Source organism: Teleopsis dalmanni, chromosome 1 (assembly GCF_002237135.1).
Source record: "Teleopsis dalmanni isolate 2A chromosome 1, ASM223713v2, whole genome shotgun sequence".
NCBI classification, from domain to species: Eukaryota; Metazoa; Arthropoda; class Insecta; order Diptera; family Diopsidae; genus Teleopsis; species Teleopsis dalmanni.
In genome coordinates, this window is record NC_051846.1 from 152,313,859 (window position 1) to 152,339,091 (window position 25,233).

Consider the following 25,233-nt stretch of genomic DNA (forward strand, 5'->3'; position numbering starts at 1 on the left):
AGATAGAATAGTTATAGCAATAATATATTTCCCATTGAAAAATTTTAATAAAAATCTATAAAATTTTTTTTGCTATTCGCATTTGTGAATTTATGAAAAAAATAGTAGTATGAAGATATAAATAAAATGTATATCTGATTGCTTGCTAAATCTGTATCTGTCGGTTTTATTTTCAAAATAAAATTTTTAAGCATTTATACTTTTGGTATCAATACTTATATACAATAGACTTGTTTCTTCTTAATCAACAAACTTTTATTTATTTCTGTAAAAACATAGATTTCTCATAGACATAGAGATCTCATAAACGTACCGTACTTTCTTTTTGAATGTTTTTAATAGTTTTAATTTACATAGTATCTAATCTACGTGAATTTAATTACAATAATTCTTTTACAAAGAAATATAAACTAAGCTTCCGTAATTTTATTTATGTTAACAGAAATAGTAAAAAAGAAATTCAAGAAACTTCAAATAATAAGCAAATGTGCCAAAATTGGTACGATTTCCTGTGTTCGGTTAATTGAATTATGGCTTGTTAGCTGGCTTTTTCCTCTGTGACTATTCGATTCACAAATCAATTTCCTCACTTTGCAGTTTTTAAAAACTGAAAACTATAAAATATAAAAAGCATTGTTTAGTATTAAAAATATTATTTTAAAATATTAACAAAATTCGTTAATGTTGAACTGAATTTAATGTTAGATAATAAAGTGGAAATTTATTAATTTCAAATGTTTTATTATTCTTCCTGTACCAACAAAAATTGAAATACATATTTATTTGATAAATATAAACTTTCAATTGGAAAAAAATTATTATATAAGAAAATGGTTTCTACCTTAAATACACATTATTGACTTTTAAAAAAAATCAATTAAATATGACCTCATGCATACATTCCGTCATTTTCCTCAACAGTTAAGGATTTATTATTACCAAGAATAATTGAAAGTTATAGAAAAAATCAAGATAAGTTTAAATCAGGAATTGTATTTTGTAAGAAAAGACTTTAATGGGTCTCTTAATCATAGATAGATTTTTCTGCCATTGGTGCAAAAGTTATGAACAAATGTTCTTTTGTGTCTATCTTGCCAAAGCGACTGTAGAATTCAACAATATGTTAAGCTCATTAAATAGGTTTGAAGAATACAATCGATCTAAAGTAAGTATAATCTAGCTGTTAGAGTTAAATATAGCACAGCAAATGCAATTGTTATTAAGATATAACATATAGAATGTGTCAACTGAATTTTACAGTCTTATTTTTAGCAATCATTGAATTTTTTCATTAAAATCAGCTAGTATGCTACATACGAAGTAATTAATAACATGTTATAATGAATTGTTTCTATTTGTATATTGGATTTTAAAGGGATATTGGGTTTTGGGTAATACGATTCCCAAAAATATTATGTGCAATAAGATGAATAAAACGAAACAGGTACAATACGGAAAGAAATATTGTAATATAAAAAAAAATATGTATAAGTTTTTGTTTTTTAGTTCAGGTAAGTAATAAAAGTAGCATAGATTCAAAGTGTATGTATTTGGGTTAAACTGGTAACGTGCAAAATTCTAACAATCACCACTAACAATTCCCACACAACACATGTCTAAAACTTCGTCGAAAGAATAAAGCAACAATTCTGAGTCCTGGCTATTAGTTGAAATAAATCATTTTCGCAGTGATGTCAAAAACTTTATTTATTATAATTTAATCCTATATTAAAATAAGTATAGAATATGTTGTTAAGACAATGAGTCAGCTTAGTTAGATTCTGATAGTAAAGAGGATAGATAGACAACTTGAATAATTTAGCAATATATAAACTGTCAATATACCATCAGTAATAAAATTTTATTACGGTGTTTTAAAATTTTTAATAGATATGTTCATTATTCGATAGATCATGTCAGAGAAAACAATTGATCAGTTTTTATGCCACTTAGGCAATGCTTTAATATGGGATACTTTGGATAATTTCTTTCATCATGATAACAATATTGATATTTTAATCTCAAATGATTTCTCGAAAGATTTGAAAATGTGTCAGTTAGATATATTTTTATTAAAATAGTATCGTTTCTATTAAAATATATTTATCAGTTTAAAAAAATATTTATTACTGCTGTTTCTATTGATGTGGTTATTTTTAAAATACATGTGACATGATAAAGACAAAATTTTTGATATGATATGATAAAAAACTTAATTAAATTAAAACGGTAAGAAAATTGTTTTAAAAAAGAACCATTTCATTACGTCTTACACTATGATGTTTATATAGAATCCGATTAGTTTTAAATTAATTCAATGCCATTTATTGACTTTTTATAAACATCTTAATATGTCGCTTTCGTAATAATAATATTTTGACTTAAGCATGTACTTTTGAAGTGGTTGGCAAATTAAAAAATTATGTTTCTATGGACAATCTATATGAATTTGAAATTTAAATATCTTTTCCTACACTTAAGTTAATGTGTAAAATTTATCATTTTGACAAATGTGGCATGTGGTTCCAGATTCGTTTTAAATTGTTGAGGCTTAATTATATTCAAGACTTAAGTCAAGTAAACAGATAGATTATTGTTGTAAACAAGATCAGACATAAGAAATCAATATGATATCGGAACCCTCGATTATTTGTTATACACATTTATTGTTAATATTTAAATCTATTACAAAAATAGTTGTGTATTTGAATTTGTATTTACTTTAGATATAAACCAATAAAAATAACATTATTTATTATGTCCAGAGAACAGTAAACTACTTTTTACGTATTTATATAAATGTACACCTTTGAAGTTAATTAATATTAAGATATACAATTTTATTCTATAATGAAGTAATTACAGCAAGCTTTTTGAATAATTATTTTTAAACTGCATTAAATTCTATTAAATATAAGAAATTAATTATTTGCTAAGATAAATTTATAAGCTTAACCAAAAGTTATTATCTAACCGTTTTAAAACCTTGAAATTATTTTCTATATCTATATATTAATTTAAATTTAATTTTGATTTGTATCTTGCATCTCATTAGTACAAAGTTACTTGGCGATTTGGCATACGTAAGACAATAAAAATAACCAGAAATAACAACAAATCTTAATAAATAAAAAAAATTACATAATGTTTAACTTAATTTATACTTAATTACAAATTAACATTTGTGATCTTTTATCTTCAGCGATTTCGGTTTAAACTTTATAATTTGAAATTTAGTATTGAATAAATTTAGTTTGTCAAATTAATATTACATATTTTTATAAAGTTTGCTTAAGGTTTTGCATTTTTAAACAACTTTGTGTTTAAGTCAACAAATGCTTAAAACACAGTAGTATTTCTTTTTATATTTTGCAATTATTGATTTTATTGGTTATGGATTTTTTAGAAAATTTACAATAGTTTTTTTTAACGGTGACGTCAAAAATTCTATTTCTATTTTATTATGCATTCTATAAAATAAATACCAAATATTTTATAAATAAATTATTATCCCTTATTAGTCAAAATATTAATTTTAACTATACCCTTCCCCTACTTTTTCTTTATATAATAATTTAAAAATGTTGATTAAGAAAAATATAGCATTTCTCAAACATTTCTTTTTAAATTTGGTCATTTTAAATTCAAAAAAAATTATTTTAAATCAAATATGTTTGCTTATACTGTCATATATATAATAATAAAACTTTTTTTGTTAAAAAAATGTTATAGCATTTTTGTATTCTAATAAATATTTGTTTTCGTTTAAATACCTACAGTGAAGGTTTAATATAAAAAATACTGAATTCCAGAAATCTCCAATTTAATGAATGAAAAAATTATATATTTTTTATATTCTACTTAAATATCTCACAGATATACAGTGGATTACTAATGGGCTAAAGATAATTACATACATTTCATGAAAATCGTGATTTTATAAGTCTTATTAAAGAAAGGATATTAAAAATCAATAGAATGCATCAAAAAACAAATGGACTTCGGTTTTTATAAAAAAAATAATTTTCCATATTTTGTATATATTTTATTGAACTTATTCATTCTATTTAACAATTTTTGCAACTTAGCGAATGGGCTGTACAAGACATCTTTCGTTAAATTGGAAGAGTACTGTCTACAAAAACAGACAGAAATTCTTTAAATCAGATTTCTAAAATCGGAAATTTTTTCTTTTTATCAGAATAATTTTTGGTTAATTTTACATACCTATACTGTCATAATTTTTGTAATTTAATTTTTTATTATTAATAATTATGTTAACTCATTATTTATAGTTTATAAATTTACTTTTTATAGTATATGGGAAATGTTTTAAGTATAAATATTTAGTTTGATTTTAAGGAAACATTAAATTTTAAATATGTGTAAAGTAAACGTTGAACAAATCTATAGTAAAAACATTTTAAAAAGTCATTAATCATAAACATGACGTATTGAGAAAAATAAAAATATGAGGAATATGAAATATTCGTATAAAAAATTTATTATTACAACATCAAAATATAATTATTGCAAGATTTCTTAATCAAATTTTTAATGAATCTGCATTTCCGCTTTAATAGCTTAATCAGTGGGGTGAGTAAACATATTGTGTATGATTGCACTTTTGATTTCAAATTATTATTGAAAGGCCTTTCGCCTTCACTTATAAATATTTAGTGAATATGATTGAGTGCAACAACAAAACAAAAACGAAAAGCTGATCAATTGACTAATGCCAACTTCAAAAAGGGCATAACTAATTAGCAAATTACAACTAATTAGCAACAAAAGGCATGAATGCACATTAGACAGATTTTAAAAATTACTTTCCAAGTGATGAACTAATAACAACAATAATTAATTCAACCATTTATCATTTTTACATTAAATTCACTTTATATTGTGGTTTAAATAATATTTACAGGTGGCAATAATACAATTTTTATGCAATTTTATGCCACAAGCTGTGGTTTTTCCTTTTGAAATCAAATACGCCAATTTCGAAAGATGCTCATATACATATGATATGTATATAAATTGTACATATAATATACATAAATTGTACATACTTATGTATATATTTCTAATTTCTAAACTTTTCTATATGATTTTGTATGCTATTTTTTTAAACAATGAATACAATAAAAAATATGCTTAATAAAAACTATTTTTAAATCTTATTTTAGAAAAACAAATGGCAATTTTAATTTATTTCAATAAAAAAAAAATTTTTTTTGTACTTAATATATGTTGAATCAAGTTTATTAACTATTCATTGAACAATAAATCGTGTAGAACCCCTCAAGAAACTTTTTAATGCTTTTAGCATCCGGATTTGATATTTCAACGCACTAAGATTTTATTTAAAATAGCAGTGAATATACAAACAAAAGTTAATTTTTTTATTTTGGCTTTAGGCAAAAATCGCCAAAAATACTAAATGATTATCTTTATGTTTCAACTGAATCATAATTAATTGTTAGGCAACAATTTGGCTTGTTTCGGTGCCTTCGAAACTGACTATACAAGATACCAAAACAAAACAAAATAAAACAACACAAATCAACTAAAAAGTACACTAAAATAATAAAAGGTCAATTTGGTTGTTAATTTTCGTTATTTCTATTCTATACATTAAAACAAAAAAAAAATTTTTTACATTTTATCAAAAATCTATTACGTCTCTGTACCATATAATAAAAATGAATCTGAAGATATTTTCTACATGTACTTTCCATATAAGTAGTTGTATGAAAGTTATATGTTATTTATTGTAAACGAAGATGAAACTTGCTGGGTGTATTGGAAGTAAAATCATGGTAATACTTTATATTCAAATTGAAATAAGTATTATTTATTGAATGTTCATTAAAACAACAAATAATAAATACAAATTCGTATATATAAATAAAATATATTTAATATAATTATGATAGATTTATATAATAATTTGTGAATTTATATGAAAATCTTCCTTTAAAAGAGATAAAGCTATAAATAATAGAATAATAGATAAACCTCGAATGAAAAATATAATAATAAAATTAATATAAAAATATATATATTTGATACATATTTCGAAAATCGTAATTTCTAAGCAAAAATAGAAAATTTTGTTTACTTGAATTGAGTCCGATGTTCTGCAACAAAGCGTAATACAATCTTTATTTTTGAAATGCCACTACAGAAGAAATGCTTACAATTATCCCCCAGCTATAAGAGTAAAAGTAGAGTAAAAGTGCCCAGATACACTAACTCGAAAATGACTCAACATGAACAATTACCTATTCTGGTGATATAGCCATTATTACTTCAAATTAATAAAAAATCAGATTCTCACGAATGGCTCGTGCAATTCTTTAATGTATTTATTGTTATTTTAAATTAAATTTTTTTTACATTTTTTAATTAATAACTTTGAAGCCTCTTGTATTGAAATTAATCTATATATATTAATAATAAATATATGTGTGTATGTATCTAACGTAATACAGTTAAAGTTGGAAACCATGAGAACTATATATAATCTTCATCAGTTTGTTAATGCAAATTGCGCTAGCCACGATCGTCTATTTGACTGGTTTCTACATATATCTAATTTTCATTCTTATGGATGTGAATATATATAATTATGATGTCGAAAGATGTGAAAAATCTTTAAAGTAACGCTTTGTAAATTAATTAAGACCCAAAAAACCATATCAAACTTTAATTTATTTCATTAAATAACAAATTCTCTATACTTTCTGAACAATAGTGATGAATCATTATTATGGTTGTTGGTAAATGTTCATCTCTCAAATACCTTTTTGTTCTCAAGTTATGTTGTTATACCCATATCACATCTAAAGTTATAAATCGACTCAAAAACTATTTCAAATTTTCTTGTAATATATTAAAATACTTTTTGGAAGTGGCTGAGCGGTTATACTGTTTATCCTCTGAGAGTAAACGCGAAAAACGTCTTGTTTACAACATTTTTAAATGCAAAAACTCTTACAAAATCTTATAAACACATACACTTGAGATTTTTATTTCATTTCATTAGTAATTTTGCCCACCTTGATTCTAGACTTTGCGCAATTAGATGAGTGCTATCCACTGTATCTGAAATTGTTACCACTTTTAATCTTTCTAGGTTTTTAGAAATTTTGATGCATATAAGTGCACGATAAAACTCGATAAACTAATGATGCGTAGTTAAGTAGCGGGGTCAAAGTAATGAAGACCCTTTGCAGAAATTAGCTGTCCTTAATTCGATGGATAGATAGGGCGGTGATAGATGTATGGTGAGTATGAGGTTCGTATCAGATCTATGATCGTTTTGATGCCTTCTTTTATTAAATGATATAATGAATTTAATTGGATATTAAATTTTATTTGAAAACATTGTACTTAATAAATATAAGAAATTTTTATATTTTAAATAACTGTCAGTACAAAAGAATTCCCTATATCGAAAATCTAATATTGATTATAATAAAAAAAATTACAAATATATTTTAAAAGTTATTTAATACAGTTATTACTAATTTGTCTAGCAGCTCTCGTATATATGTTCAATCTCCAACTATATTGTCAAAAACTATAGAAATCGCTTTATATGCTTATCAAATTAGTTATAAAATATTTACATGCATTTTATTTGACAAATTTACAAAATATTTCAACAATTTTGCTGGTAAAATTATAAGGAATTTATTTTTACTAAAATTGATGATATCACACATATGAAAATATTATTTATTTTTAAATTCTGTTAAAAATTGTTGTGTCTTGAATGCATAAAAATTGATTCATATTATATTTAAGCGTAAAAGGTGTGAAATTTTTTAACTAAAAAAATTATTTTCTTTTAAATCAATAAAAATGGAATTTACAATTTCTTGGTAAAGTTACCAAAAATTTCGATGAAATAATTTTTTTACTTTCACTCTAAACGTGACTTTATTTAAACTGCAAGATTGAAATGTCTATGACGTAAATGCTTTATATGTAATATACTTCTGCATTCGAAATTTGGATAAAGATTAATTTATTTAATGATTTTTAAATGAAATGAAATGAAATACGTATTTTTGTAACACTAGAAAAGCAAAAAGCAACCATTTATTAAAATATGTTTTAATGATTTTGAGGATAAAATCTGTCGATTTCGAATATGTCTAATTAATTTACATCAATAAAGCATATAATGTATTACTTTATTTATTAAATATTACTAATAGCATGTAAACATATATTAATATGCATATATATATTTTTTTAATTTTACCTATATTTCAGAAGTTACTTGATATATACATATGTAAAGTCAGTCAATCTACGCTCTGTGAAAACTCATGTGCAGATACACCTGTTTTTTACTACAGTTTATAAAATATTTTTTAACCACAAACAGGTATATTATGTTGCTCAAGTGTACACATATACACATACTATTATAAAATATAAAACAAACTATCTGAAAAAATATTTAACTAACCTCCAGCGTGGGTTTTTGGGGCACGTCAAAATCTTGTCAACTTAAGCATTTTGGTAAGTCTAATTTTTTCCTCAACAAATGAATAAAACAACAAAAGTATAATAATAATAATAATGACAATAAAAACTACAACAAATTTCACTCTCAAAAAAGATTAGATTTGTAATGCGTGGATTCATTTCAGACATTTCAGTTTAAATTTCAATTTGCATTTGAATTGTCATAATTATGCAGATGATTTATGCTTCGTTTTGCTACGAAAATTCAAATCAAGTTTGGAACTTAGTTTTGTTTTCTGTTTTCTGTCTTCTGTTTTTTTTTTATTTTTTTTTTGACATTCATCAATTTTGACATATTAAACACAAATATTAGCATTAATAATGTCAGAGATAATGGATTTTTCTCTTATTCAGTCAATCGTTTTTGAAGTAATTTTAAAAAAATTGGCAACAATTTAGTGTTTTTCCTCATTTCAACCGTGGGTGGGTTTAATAATTTTTAGTTATTTGCTTAAATTACTAAATGTAAACTAATGTGAATATAAGTATTTTTAAACTGTTAAAAATAATCACTAATTCCATATTTTTTTCATGTTAACATATTATTCACAATAATTTTTGAATTGAATTCAAAAATCATAAAGGTTTTTTGAACAGTAGTGAACAACAACAACAAAAATTCATTTTATATTATTTTAATTAATTGAATTTTTGGCTGACCATACAGCTGTTTCGAGTATTACCAAATACCCATCATCAGTGATCTTGGAAAGATTTCTTGTATTTAATTAGTTGTAAATAATTTTTTGAGACGGAATGTACCAGGAATCGAAGGAATCACACATATAAAATTTTTAAATATTATTTAAAATTATATATTAGCCCTACAAGTATTAAAAAAAAAATATTGGCCCTCTTGCAAGGGAAACATATGTATGTATATCGTATTTTTATGGAGATAATTATTTGCAATTTGGTCACGGATTAATATTTTTTGGAAGAAATTAGTTATTAGAAGCATCATACAATTCTATCAGTTTTCAAAATAATTTGGGTTTCGTGTTTGTATGGCTATTAGGTTTGATTAAAAATCAAAATTAAGAATTTTAATGTTAATATAGAAAAGAAAATAGCAAATAGATTACCATTGAATCTTAGAAATTAAATTCGCTTTATTTTTACGGTAGTTCTAATTTCCTTTTGCACCATTTCATTAAGTTCTTAATGTTTTTGAAATAGAAAAAGATATAACAAGTGTGGTGATTCCCCGCTTTCAGTTTTATTTTGTTGCTCAACAACATACTTACAAAAAACTTAATAAAATGAAAATTTATTTGATTTTCTCTAATTTTAGATACAATCGGGTACTAATTTTTAGACGTTCTAATTTCTAAAAATTCTAATATGTGAGCGTCATTATTTATTTCATCTACGGAAGTGTTAAAGGAGTTATAAACTTTCTCAAAACTAGTTCATTCCGTTTATTTGCAGTATTCTTTTTATTGGTATTTCCAGGTATTTAGTTTAGTTATTGATTAAACATCTTAGGTAGTAGTTTGATACTAATTAATAGTAGTAGTAATAATGTAGAATTACAATTTATAACAAATATATGAGGCTTTGTTTTCTTGAATTGATTTCACCATTTCATATATGTAGGTCCAAAATTATTTAATCATTATCTCATAATGTATTTATTTATTTATGCTATCAAGTACTAATTCCTACTAAAAAGTAAGAAAATCTTTAGTAAATGTTGTTTAATAATTATTAGCAACGAAAAAAACTGTTGAATTAACATTCCTTTTTAGTTGTTGTTATTATGTATGTATTTGAATTGAACCCTGACTGAAGTGAAAGGGGTTAATTTTAAATAACAAGTTTATTGTATGTAGTATCCAGATATATGTTTGGTATATAGTTATAAATTTTTGTTGCCATTTCGAATATATGCTCTATTGTTATTATTGAATTATTGTATTGTTGAAGTGCAACACGTTACTATTAGGAATGTTTATTTTTTTTTTGACTTGATATATATATTTTAAATATTTAACGCAATCACTTAAATGATTTTAAGGGTCTTTAACATATCTATGGTATTTTTGCAGGTTTGTGGAAATTTTTTAAATTTGTATTAAATTTAATATAAATTTGGTTTTATAATTTTTACTTTTTTATTTCAATTTAAACCACTTTATATTATATTTTTTATAAGTTTTTTCTTTTAAAATATAAAAAATTTTGGACAGAATTTTTCTCGTAGTGTTTTGCTTCATTTTACTGGATTTTATTTATTGAACTATATTTTACTTATTTCAGTTTTTAATATTATTTTATTTATTTTATTATATGCACTATTTTATATAATTTGATTATAATTAATTTAGTATTATTTTTATTTGTGATATGTGATTTTTCTTCATATATACGTTTTGTTCTATTATTTTTTATTTCTATTATTTTGTTTGTTTATTATGTTATTTCTAGATATATCTATTTTAGTGTAATTGATCTTATATTATGATATTTGACATTACACTATACTATTTTACATTATTTTTTAAACATCAATATATTATAGTTCTTGTCTGTAAATATAAAATGTTTGTACTCACCTTGACATTTGGTTGTTGCAGTTGTAAGAATGTGGCTATTCCATTACGCACACGATTCTTAACTCCACGCACAGTACCCTTTGAGGAACGTATAGTCGATGTTGTTGAACCACAACGAATATCCTTATAGCCAGCAAAAGCATCGTCATTTACAGATTTTACTTCGTATTCCGATAGGCTTATGGTGTCATCTGCTAAGTTGTCGCATACATTGCTGTTGTTGTTGCCAAAGCTCCGAAAGTTTTCATGCTCATGCACATGAAAGTTATAATATTTATCTGCTTCATATTTGCGTGGCATAGAATTCATCTTAGTGTCAACAAAGATGCCATCATCTGCATTAATAATGAATGTTTTATTTGGAAAAGAAGCACGTTTGTTATTTTCGATTAGGCCAGTAGCGTGATTTGATGCTGTATTACGTTCTAACTCTTGCTCCTGTTTTATGCACTCCACTGCTTTTTGTATTTCAGCATAATCATCGTTGCTTTTTAATTCCAATACATCTAAACCATTACCGTATTTGTCTTCAAAATCATTTGTTGGAAATTTTCGATCTCGTATGTCGCGAAGCAATGAATCTGGCAAATATGAGGCTAACATATTTGCTGCTGCCGCCTTACTTGTCGGCGAAACGGATGTTTGGCGTATAAATTCTGTAGAATGCAAGGAATCACAGCTAAGTGAAGATTCGCTTTCTTCACTGTCTGTTAAACTACCTGCACGTTGATGCTCATTAGAGCTTATACGATTCTGTTTATCCTTTGACTTGTTATCCTTATGTATGCGTATTTTAGTTGTTTTCAAATGCATTTCTATTTTCGGTGGTGTATCTTCAATACCAGCACCATCAACAACGCTAATATTAGACGTAGTCACAATTTTTGCAGAACCTGTGGTTAAAGTTATATTACTGCTATTACCGTTGCTTTCTAAATCACTTCCAGTACCACTGTCTAATGTATCACAAGGTGAAAATTGACCGCTAGACATCATATAGTAAAGATATGATGGATTCGTAACGTTTAACTCGGTAACCGTCGTATTACCAGTTGTCAAACCGCCCCCCGACGAAATCGAATTCTGAGCATGCGTACCGATATTACCCGCTCCCGCTGGCTTTTGCACCATTTTTTCAATATTTAAATTAATATCGTTATTTGTTAATTCAGCACTTGTGTTTTCTGTATTTGTATTTTTTTTATTCGGAAAATTATCGTTTAGCTCGTTTAGCTTTACCACGGTCACTTGTTTTTCAAATTTCGTATTATTTTCTGCATCTACAATTTTAGTATCAGATTTGGTTGCGTTTACTGTTTTTAAATGATTAGATTTTATTTGTATCTTCACCACATGGGAATCTTTCTCCGTGGTCAGTGCACTTACACAATCAGCTTTCGTCGTTAGACTGTTAGGCCATTCCACAGCAGTAACGTTTTCCAGCTGCTCTTCTTGGTGCTGCTGTTGCTGTTGATGTTGATGTTGATGTTGCTCTACATGTGGCTGTAGCTGTAGCTGCTGTAGACTATCTCCAATACGCACACTCCCGCCAGAGAGTTTACCATTTTCACTATCACCATCAATAAGAGTGCTACCAACACTAATGTGCAGACTTTCTTCACTTTGTTTAGTTCGGTATTCGGCGTAATCGTCAATATTAACATCATTAGAGGCATTATTAGTTGATGTCTGCTGCTCGTTTTCGTCTTCGTCTTCGTTGTTGCATTTTATTATAATTTTCTTGCTGGTCAAAACTTCATCATCGCCATTATAGCCATTATCGCCATTAACGTCTTTTGCAGTGTTGCTCTTTTGCTTTGGTTCATGTTCACCACCAATACCAATTTTAAGATTATGGCTCTTACTACTTTCTTCGATATTAAATGAGTTTACAGTGTTTGCAGTCGTTTCAGAATTGAGTTGAACAGTCTTCTGCGAATTTTCAGCTACATTTTCATAGATTTTTCCTCTTTCGGCTACATGAGGATCACTCACCACTCTCAGCAACAAATGTGGAGTTGCGCTGTAACCAGTTTCTTTCAAAATTTCTTGCACGTATTCCTCATTATTATTTTTGTCATTATGTACTTTATTAATATCGTTATGAGTTTTATTGACTTCATTATTGTGGTCATCATTATTATGTTTACGGTTAATATCGATAAATGTCTTTAAAGTGGCTGGGGACTTCGTTGACAACAACGTTTCGTACAATGGGCCTACTTTTTCTGCTGATCTTGTTTCATTGGTGAGTTCTGTTGTGGAAGACAGCGGTTTCGTTGATGTCGTTGTTGTTGTTGTTATAGTATTTGCTGTTGAGTTGTGGAATATGATAATTTTAGACGATTCTAATTGATGTTGTTGCTGTTGCTTACAATTCACAACCTGCTGGTCTGGATCAATAATAATTGAAATTCCACGAGTTTGTGGAATTTTAGTAGTATTTATAACAGTTTTTGTGGCCATTGTTTTCTTTATGATCTTTTTATTATACTTTTTTTGGTTTACGTGCAACTTTGATATGAAATGTAATTTATATTCAGTTACTTATATAAACTTAATTGCTAGACTGCTTCTGTTTATTGTACATATATACATATATATGTATATTTGTTGATTTCTTTTTACTGTTGGATACACTCAATGATTATATCATTGTCTTACATTACTTCTGTCTGCTCGTACGCAATTCGTAAGTCAATCCAGCGGCTTCCTTACACAAAGTATGACTGTGCGATTTTCTTTGGTTACTTTGATTCCCATTCAATTGGCGCCCTGTATTACAGTGGCTTTGTGTTTGCTTTGAATTTTTTATTACTAAGCTCACAATTCGCTGGTAATTCTAGACATTAAGGAAGTTCTGGGAAATTTTCGTTTTATGTACTTCTTAATCACTTGTAATTTGCAGATAGTTTTTAATATTGACTTACGTAGAATTTCTGTAAGCACTCATTTTACTTTGGTCAAGTTAAAATTACTGTGATTAGATGCACTCATCAGTCCAGTTATTATTTGTATCTATAAATACGCAAAAATAAAACTTACCATTATTTATCATATATGTTTTAATTATGCACGCATGTTTAAATTTATGTTACTAATAATTATAGAGTTAAGATATATATTCAAAAATATACATATATTTATTTATTATTACATATGAGAACTTGATTGTTCTTCACTTTTCTCATAAAAAAAGTTACAGTATATTCTATTGGGCTATAAACTATTGGGCCATATGAACAATACTGGTAGACAAAATATTTTTATCTCTAACGAACACAATATATTATACAATCAACATCAGACCCTAATTACATTTAGATTAACCTATGAGAGAAATCTAACGAAAACCATGGTAGATGACAGTAATATGTTTTTTATAAGTTTTAGTAGACTTCAGAAGGTCTTTTAAGTGAAATCGAAATCTGTGCTATGAATTAAATTATTTGAACAGTTTCCATTGTTATCCCCATATACTTATTAAGAGCGTTCACTTTAAATTAAAATTTGTAGTACAAATATATATCTAACATAAGACCAAAAGCTTGATAATAAATACTTCACATTCAGATACATTTAAACTACGAGCGTAAGTTACTTTTGATTTAAATTGTATAATACGGAATAAAAAATTCTCTTGTACTGATATCTGCATTGTGTCCAGTAAAACGAAGACGTTGTAAACAATTAAAGTAACAACTGCAATTTTCAATTAGAAAATTTTTAACATCATTTTTGTCACTTTTTCATTATCCGGAATTTTACATTTTTATGCACTTAACGGTTGATGACAACTATATTGTGTACTATTTACTCTTCTGAATTCTGATTGTTACAGTGATATCTGTGATGTTAACAAGACAGTGACACATACCCCAAGTCACATAAGAGATCTTGTATTGATTTTGTTGTAGGAGTAACTTTCCGAATGTCTGATTCCATCTTTTAGTTATGTTATTCAAAGAATTAAATTTATACAGATAATTCCAGGATATCTGATCCTAAGAGGCAATAATAAGCAAAGTACTCACGTATACTACTATATTTAGGTTCTTTAAAAATATAATACTGATATTCTTCTTTGAAATTTTTTGTGTCCTGAAATAACTATTTCATCACTATATGCATGTTCAATTTAATCGGTTCAAGTTGAAGTTAGAGTGTCGTATAAACGTAGCAAATGTTACTTGCCTCACTTTTTAAATGTGGTTTCATATAACGTGTTGGGAACTTAAAGTCATAAAGTATTTCAAATTATTCTCATATTACATAGTGCAGTAGAGAGTTTTCATCAGATAATGTTTAGAACTGGGTCTTTCAATAACCAGATGCGGAGTATGGATCTTAAATTATTACACAATAATATTATAACTTTATACAAACGGAGTGAACAAGATTCTTACTAGGTCGAGATGTCATAATATGCACCCACAGCTGCAATATAATATTATGCATAGTTTTTATTACGAAAATACTCAGTACTTAGAGAGCGTACTTTTTAAATGAAAATGCGATTTTTTTAATTTAAACGCCAGAGAATTTAATATATCTAATCGTGATGGTTCTTTGTGTAATCGTCATGAGATAGAAAATGTAAGTCATATTATTGGAGTATGCTCGATTTTCAGAGAACATATACGTCCTTTTTTTGATAAAGCACTTCTGTGCGAAGAAGAAGTTTGTCTTATTAAATGGTAGTAATATTAATAACTTGTACAAATTTATGAAAAGTGGTTTAAGTTACAGAAGATTAATTATTAAAGAATTTGTATGAATAATAATGTTAATAATATGCATTACTTTTTGTATTCTAATCTGACACACAACAAATATGTTATTGTCAATTTAGATTTTTAGTAAATAAACCTATAGTTTTTGTAAGTGTTGTACGAATTTCCTTGAATCAATAATAAATAATAATAATAGAACATCAGATAGAACTATTGTACTATCCACCTATTGTAATGGTAAAATCATGGAGGCATATAATATAGTGTTTGAATGTAATTACTTTCGAATGTCATATTGTGGATTTAGTCAATGAATTAAAATACAAGGATTACTAAATTATACAACAAATAGAATTTCTTCGCTTTTATTATTGTATTAAATACTGCTGATTTTGAATATTGTAATAATCTAATAATAGTAGGTTAATAATCTTGTAATAATATTTAACCAATTGTGATCATTAAAAACATTTATATTATTGTAATGATAATTGTTTTGTTTGAGTTATCTTAATCAACTGACTTTATTTTCTACATTATACAATATGTACTTAAACTAATTACAGGGTAGGGTTTCCAACTTTACTTATATATAATAAATTTTAATATTGTCGAATATGACAATAATGATATTTCAGAAGGTTTAACTGATGTGAGAATTAACTATGTATGGAGAAATGCATTGCAATTTAAACTTTAAATTAATTTCAAATATATATATCAAATTAAAATCAGTTATCAAATTACTAATTTACCTTTAAGTAAGTCCTTTAAAAACTTTTTTGTTCCTATTGCTATTACAAGCAGGTGTTTGTTTTATGTAATATTATTTTTTATTTAAACTGTTTTTTTTATTCTGTACAATAATATTTAATTTTATTTTATATAAAAGAAAAAAAAATACTACTTAGAATTAAACTACTATGAGAACAATTCTCGCGTTTCTCTCTAACAGCTTTTCATTGTTTGTGATCCACTAAAACTTAATTTTAACTCCGATTTAATTATAGTCATAGGAATTTGAATAACTTTTGTAGTGCGGATAGGGTACTATAGAATAAAATAAATTATTAATACCTATTGGTTATTATCTTAGAAATAATGAAATTCATTCCTAATGAACAATATTATCCATAATTAAATAATCGCTTTATATAGTGTTATTTTTCAAACTATCTCATTTTAAGTAAATTTCAATACCAGTATAGAATTTTAAAAAGCAGTTCCTACTAATTGAATATAGCTCATATTACAATACATCAAATCATGTAAACGAAATCAAATAATCATAAAAAAAGTTTTTAGAAAAAAAGTGAAAATTATAATTTAGATATATTTACTAATGTAACAGCATACTTAAAGAGAATAGCGATATAAATTTTTTTCTAATATTTTAAAATTTTTTTAATTTTTTAAAAATCCAATATGTCTTAACTCTTAGTACACTATTTATGCAGTAGAGTTAGGTATTAGCTTATAAGCAAAATATTTAAAATGATCATAAAGTTATAAACCGAAATAAGCTAAAATTACAAAACATAGAACCAAAAAGTTTACTTCTATTTCTCCTCAAGATTTGTGAACAAATATTTTTGAATTATACGTATCAAATTCTATATCAATACTAACCTTTTGGGGATCACCACTTTAGATTTAAAAGGCAGCACTCTAAATATATACAGAGTATTATTTAACATATCTATGGGTAATGAGGAAGAAAACTTTACTATAGCAACCTAAATGTTGCTAAAACCTTTGATAGTGTGTCGTATAAAAGAATTTTTTTAATTTATTTTTTTATATATTGTTTGGCGTCTTTACAAAGAAGTCGAAAAATTTTCGTGTGGCGATTTTTCCTTATGACCTCTATGGTCTGTCGGGGGAAGAGGAAAAAGTCACACGGGTCATATCTGGAGAGTACGGTGCTTGGTTGATGATATTGGTGGAGTTTTTGGCCAAAAACTGCGACACAACCAACGCTGTGTGAGCCGGTGCTTTATCGTGGTGTGAAATTCATGAGTTTTCCTTCCATAAATCTGGCCTCTTTTTGCGAATGGCCTCACGCAAACGATGCACAATGGCAAAATAATACTCCTTATTGACCGTTTGACCATTTGACCGTCCGGAAGGAATTCATAGTGCACCACATCACGAATATTGAAGAAAACAGTCAGCATAACCTTGATTTTGGACCGACTTTGGCGTTCTCTTTTCGGTTTCGGTACCTCTTTTCGGTTTCGGTTGACTATAGTACTCTATATTTGAAATATAGAGTGCTATAGTTAACACAGTAAGGTACCTATCAAACAAAAGTTTACATAGAGACTGATAGATACAATTACGGAAGTAATATACAAATGTAGTATAGCAGTATATCATGCGATCCACATTATTTTTCCCACATTATCTGTGTGATCAACAAATTACCAGATAGGAAAACAGCAATATAAAGGGGATAGAAATATATTCTATGAACCGAGTTGATGAATAGATATGTGTACATTATTATAAAATCCATTTTCTATATAATATTTTTTAATTGAATGTGATAATAATTATTATATTATATAGGTTTGTATATATATTTTGTTAAAATGTAAATTTGATAGATGGTAAATAAAATATCTATTAAGTAAAGGAAGAAAAGAGTACGAGTTAAAATAACAGTATGTTATATAATTTAAATACACTTATTGTCGTATAACTTTTCAGGAGAGCATAAAAGATTTGAAATAAAAATTTTATATATCTTAAATAATTGAATAAAGTATTAGTGTTGCTGTTAAGCTAGACTTACTTTGTATAGTGACAAAGAAGCTTTATTAAATTTTTCTTCTAATTTGACAGGCACGAGTTGTAAGCCTGGCACTTGCAGTCCAAACAAATTATATACGGACTATAAACTAATTAAATAAAATTCGATTATTCCCAAAGACCACTGATGAAGAGTACTTGGTAATACTCGAAACAGCGTTGTATGGTCAGCCAAACTTCAATAAAATTAAAAATAAATTTTTGTGTTTGTCCTTTATTTCTTTCTTTGTTATTCGAAAACCCTCTAAATTTTAATAAAGCTTCTTTGTCCCCATACAAAGAAAGCGTAGCTTTATAGTAACACTAATACTTTATTCAAATATTAGACTTGTGAAAAGTAAAGAACAATATGTTAAAATATAATATTGTTCAACTTTTCCTAACCGCGAAAGCGGATTTGTAGAATAACATAGCATAGCTTCTTTGTAAAAAGCACCAAAATGGTCGCTTTACATATAGTAAGTAAAACAATATGCATTACAAAATGTCTCTACAAAAAGAGTAGCTTTGAAAAGAAATAAAGAAATAGGCAAAACCCAAAAGTTAAACTTTCAATTCGCTGAACTTGTGTTTCTAAAAATAAAGCTGAAGTTTATAAGCTCGTTCTTATTTAAAAAGCACGGCAAGTGCGTTGGTTGTTGTCACTAATTAAATAAAAATAAGTGACAATAAAACCTGGAACTTGAGCATTGAAAGTTTGTGCAGCCTTGGCTTCTTGTGGATAAACACGATTAGTCATCGCTTCTAATTTGACAGGCACGAGTTCTAAGCCTGGCACTTGCAGTCCAAACAAATTGTATACGGACTATAAACTAATTAAATAATATTCGATTATTCCCAAAGACCACTGATGAAGAGTACTTGGCAATACTCGAAACAGCGTTGTGTGGTCAGAAATTTCAATAAAATTAAAAAAATAAATTTTTGTGTTTGTCCTTTATTTCTTTCTTTGTTATTCGAAAACCCTTCTATCTTAAATAATTTAATTATAAAATTCTATTAATTAGTATTTAACTAACTAAAGCCAATAAATTAATGCGGCAAGAAATTCTTAGTCCATACATTTAAAATTTAATTTCTTTTTTTTTAAACAAAATTGTTTATAAATTAAAAACTCTTATACTAATAAAAAGTTTATAAAACTGTAACTACAGATAAATTATAGTCACCTCCGCACTCTTATATTCAACCTAATGCCAGTGAAGTAGATGGTTGGTTTAGTGTTCTTGGTACCAGAGAACAAAACAATAAGATAACGCACATTTTTAAATATAAAATAAATAAATTTTTATTTACATATAAGAGAATTTTGGTGGCAATTTACTGCTATCTGTTCATGTTTTTTGGTAACACTAAGTTGCTGATAACTAAGAAATGTGGCCCAACTTTATTTCCACTACAATACAATTCATTTCTTTTTCTTATTTTTTCAGATAATTTGTAAAAATATTTTTAACATGCTATTAACTTTCGTACAAAAGTTATTAATTTTACTTTGGTTTTATGTTAGTGACCTTTTTTGAATAATTAATTTTTTTTAAAAATCTTTTAATATTTATTTTGCAAACCTTGGACTAAATAGATATGAACTCATATTCAAATTTTTGACACATTACAAATAGTTTTGTAAATTATTATAATAATTCCAATTATTGAATAATATTTAAATAAATTTACTATGCAGATTTCTTAAACTATTAATAAACTATAATATATTATAGTAATAATTATACTATATATATATATATATGTTTATATCATTAAAATAAAATGTAAAGAGACCTAATAATGTCTAATTAGTCATAAGTAGTAATTGTAGACAATTTGTCTGATATGTTTATTTTTTCATGTCTTTGAAATGCAGATTATCCAACTTTTTGACTATTCTCCGCTAGATGCATATATGATCCAATGGAACTATGAAACTAATTTTAGATCAATTAAAAACAATATAAGTGAGTGGAGTTAAATTGTGATCACCTAACTTTTTGAGTAATCTCCACTAGATGCATATAAGATTCAATGAAACTATGAAACTAATTTTAGATTAATTAGAAATAATATGAGTGAGTGTAGTTAAGTTGTGATTACCCAACTTTTTGAGTCATCCCCGCTAGATGCATATATGATACAATGGAACTATGAAACTTCTATCAGATCAGCTAGAAATAATATAAGTGAGTGCAGCTAAGTTGTGATCACCCAACTTTTTAAGTAATCTACGCTAGATGCATATATGATTCAATGGAACTATGAAACTAATTTTAGATCAATTAAAAACAATATAAGTGAGTGGAGTTAAATTGTGATCACCTAACTTTTTGAGTAATCTCCACTAGATGCATATAAGATTCAATGAAACTATGAAACTAATTTTAGATTAATTAGAAATAATATGAGTGAGTGTTGTTAAGTTGTGAATACCCAACTTTTTGAGTCATCCCCGCTAGATGCATATATGATACAATGGAACTATGAAACTTCTATCAGATCAGCTAGAAATAATATAAGTGAGTGCAGCTAAGTTGTGATCACCCAACTTTTTAAGTAATCTACGCTAGATGCATATATGATTCAATGGAACTATGAAACTAATTTCAGATCAGTTAAAAATAATATAAGTGAGAGTAGTAAAGTTGTTATAACAAAATAATACCTTGAAGTATGAAATTATTAAGGTTCATCTGTATTTGACCTTCTTAAATTTCTCAACATTGCATAAGAGTTTAACTGTAATTATGTATGATGCAAAAGAATATTTTGTTTAAAATAAAATTGGTGAGGAAATTGAATTTAAATAAATTCTAAAATGTTGATAAAGTTTTAAAACTCATTACATTAGAAAAAGGTTTAGTTCAAGCAATGTATTTACTAAATTGTTTGATCGGTGTGGGAAGAGTTTTCACCTGACATAGAAAGAAACGTTTATGATACTTTTGTTGTTGTTATTTCTGAAACTTCTTATTTGAACTTGATGCACACATTTCTAACAATGTTTCAGCTACTTTATATAAATTGTAACTATAAATTGTATGAATGTCATCAAAAAACCTATTTGTAGCAGATAGAACTACTTTATTTTCTATAATTTTATTCTTTTAATGCCAACCTTTCAATTACAGAACAATTATTCAAATACTGGAGGCAGATTGTGTCCATAATATCCGCAAATTTAACTATAGCGACTAGTAAAGCGTGGTCCGGTGAAAAATCCTGATAAAACAATATTTTTCTTCTGTAATTCGTAATAGCAATAAGGATATTTAATTTTTATAGTAATACTAGATAGTATAATTCGGATATTGTGCAATCTCTTTCGAGATAGTTAACATTATAAAACCAGTAGCCAAGACCATCTTTTTCCCGGCTAATAGCACAATTATTGAATTATTTTGTTTACACTTAGATCTTCTTTTAACGTACTTAGATATATACGTTTAAATTTTACTTTGTTTTAACTATTAGAATAGGTTTATAGAAATGTTGAAGTGATTGAGTTTCGGTACAAAGTCAATAAACGTGGCATCCGATACGCGAAAGGCTTTCTTTTTCTCATCTTCTCTTAAATTTTTATGCAACTTTTTTCAAATAAAGCATTTCCCTCAAATAAGGAACAACCTCAGCGAGGTTACTAATATTTATTCGACGCTTATACAATACTATTTAATTTACTTCTCCGATCATGTTTGAAGTGTCTACTGTTGCATTTGATGACATGAAATTTCCACAAACTTATTCTAAACCAAACAGTCTTTTAAGTTTCAACAAGTTAGCAGTAGTTGGTACGTTAAAAAATAGATAGAATCCATCAATGCAATCACTTCATCAAAAACATAGACATAGTTACTCGCCTCTGTCAACTTTGAGGGCATTAGCACGCATCCAACCAACCTATATTAACCTTAACCATTCTTAAATGACTTAAATGTTCTTCACTTGCCTAATAGAAATTTACAAACGTGGACTTATTGAATCTCCCTAATTGAATTTGGAAGCTCAGATAGTCTAACAAGGATAATACACGAAAGTAATTACAATTAGTGTTTCTCGCCTCTTTCAACTTTGAGGGTATTTGCCACCCAATTTATCTTAACCTTATCCATTCTAAATAGGATTAAATTTGTTAATACATATTCTATTTTAAATATAAAATTTATATAAGGTACTTTAATCAATTTATGCTTTTCTTTTCGCAAACAGTTCAAATCAATTAATGAAAAAAATTATTGAAAATTAATTTTGTTAGTAAAAACAGTTGATATTTTAAGAATTGTATGTTAAACATAATTTAGAGGCAAAAGTTTGTTTATTTGTAGTTAAGATAATCTCAAGATTCTAGCCATGTTGACAAGACATAAAGTAATTTTTTTTTGAACTCAACTGTATTACTGAACGACGTTTGGTAAAATCCAAATAGTAGCTTAAATTAGTAACTTTTTCACGCCTTGTAAACAAAATGTACTCGTGAATTAAAAATCATATACTTTTCTGTGTGCAAATAAAGAAAATTTACATTTTTATTGATGAGTTTGCAATGAAAACTGGTTTAAACGCCAGTTGTCCTTCTTATTGTTTGGCATCTGAGACTTTTTCGAGGTTACCACACACGAAAATGCACTAAATACTTGATTTGCGGACAACTGCTTCATGCTTCTTAACGAACAAGTGAACGCTTAATGTACTCGAACATATCGCATACAGACATTCACTGCTCATAGCAAACACTTGTGCCATTTCTTATTTAAAATCAAGAATTCGTTTGAACTTGTTTTACTGATAATATTTTGTAAATATTAAAAATAAAATATGAATAACAATTTTCTGATGGCACATTATTAAACTTGTTCTCGGCATTCCTTAACTGGGAGAGAAGAACTGGTCATAGAATTAAAATTTAATATCTAGTATTAAAAACACTTTTTATTAACTGTATAATACTACAAATATATTTTTTTAGTTGCTATAGATCGTCTTAAATAATTAAAATTTCGGTTTTTAAATAAATTGTATGAATATATTATTTTGTCATTTATTTTGAACTTTTTTATATATTATTTATATTTATTTTAATAAATAATGCTTAAGTCTGAAAGAAAATGTTGAAAACTGTTTAATACGTAGAATACTTGGCAACTTTTAAAATTGCGTACAACACTCTCATATAAACAAGTAAAAATTCAATATTATATACGCAATAGCTAATTATGCATGTATAATAATATAAAATATACACAATATCTAATGAACTATGTATAATAATATAAAATACTTTTATTTGATAGATAGAAAGCCATGAACCCACTAGAATCACTTCTTAGGAAAGAGTTGAGAAGATATTTCTCACACCTTTCAGACTGTGAAAGACTTTCCTACTTTCAATAAAGTATAGTAAAAACTGTCTTAGTAAACATTTATTGCAAGCCAACATTTGTCTATTAAGAAGGGCTGTCCGGTGAAACCAGGTGATTCAAATTAAATAACAAAATTTCACTTTATGAAAATTGTTCACTCACGAGAGGAATTCGTTCTCAGAATTGTCAGTTAGAAGAGTTTAAACAAATTGTAATGGTATATATATACATATATGTAACATAGACGTCATATAGCCGAGGTACAGCGTGGAAGAATTAAAAGTAGACATTCCGAATTTTATATTTTCTGAACCAGTAGAGATAGAGATACGGGCTTTATTTTAAATATATTTTGACCCAAACATGGGCCTAATAAATTTGGGACCAAATATTGTCAACTTTTTCATTTTTTTGAACACCTCAAAACCTATATTACGTAGAAAATATAGATCAGACAATTTTGTGATATTCTCCCTGCTGCAACACCTACCCCCATACAAACCTCATAGAAATTTTATGAACCCCCACCGAAATGAGTTTTGAGAGGACCAACTATAAATTCGTATAATTTGTTCATTAAATCATTATTCTGCTAATCCAGAAATGATGATATTTTATATTTTTTAATCCTTGGGATATATTTATTAATAGCTTGTAAAAACATTTTCAATTTTAATCAACAATAAAATTTTATAAATAAAAATGTACCATATGTCCATTTTTTATAGATTTTCCATTTAAATCTTATAACCAAAACCCGAAAATAATATCCAAGTTTTTCTATAACCTTCTTTTACTATTAGCTTTCATAAAAGTTTTATGAAAATCAAAAAATGATTTTTGATTTTGACAATAAGTATTCACTATATAACTAGTCTTCATCTTTTCTATTCTATGATTTATATATTTAATATTTCTAATATTATTATTTTCACATCAAATAATTTTAATCTTTTTTATTTACCTCAAATTTTAATCTTTTATCTTATTTTGTTGTCATTGTTCCGAAAAATCCAATGTCACATAAATTTTTCTTTGTTTATTTACACTTTTTATATTATTTGCACTTTATTTTCAATGGTTTCCTTTGTTTTTACAATTTAATTCTTTTTAATAATTTTCTGGAATGATGCTCCAGTTTTTCTTTGAAAAATATTTAAAGAATATCACTTGACAATTGTAGAAGCACTTTAAAATAACAACCATTCCCATTAAAGTAATTAGAATGTA

The 25,233-nt window shown here is 26.5% G+C and overlaps 1 protein-coding gene across 3 annotated transcripts; it reads right to left on the reverse strand.

Annotated features, from left to right (window-relative positions):
* Nucleotides 1–437: 437 nt before the first annotated feature.
* LOC119669391 (uncharacterized protein DDB_G0283357-like) lies at nt 438–25,055 on the reverse strand. 3 transcript variants are annotated; one of them, XM_038079262.1, is made up of 3 exons: nt 24,968–25,055; nt 11,106–14,123; nt 438–614 (listed from the first exon to the last, which is right to left on the reverse strand). In XM_038079262.1, exons 2-3 carry the CDS (start codon nt 13,569–13,571, stop codon nt 471–473), a joined length of 2,610 nt encoding a protein of 869 aa, XP_037935190.1. In that variant the 5' UTR covers nt 13,572–14,123; nt 24,968–25,055; the 3' UTR covers nt 438–470. The 3 variants fall into 3 exon arrangements, with proteins under 3 accessions (XP_037935190.1, XP_037935191.1, XP_037935189.1); XM_038079263.1 differs by lacking the exon at nt 24,968–25,055 and adding an exon at nt 14,151–14,180 and having other exon boundaries at nt 11,106–14,082; XM_038079261.1 differs by lacking the exon at nt 24,968–25,055 and having other exon boundaries at nt 11,106–14,174.
* Between the last annotated feature and the right edge of the window lie 178 nt (nt 25,056–25,233).

Coding starts and splice junctions, on each gene's coding strand:
- LOC119669391 (XM_038079262.1), bottom strand. CDS start 13,571: ATGGCCACAAAAACTGTTATAAATACTACTAAAATTCCACAAACTCGT. Junction 615..11,105: donor TGCAACAACCAAATGTCAAG/GTGAGTACAAAC, acceptor TATATTTTATAG/TTTTCAGTTTTTAAAAACTG.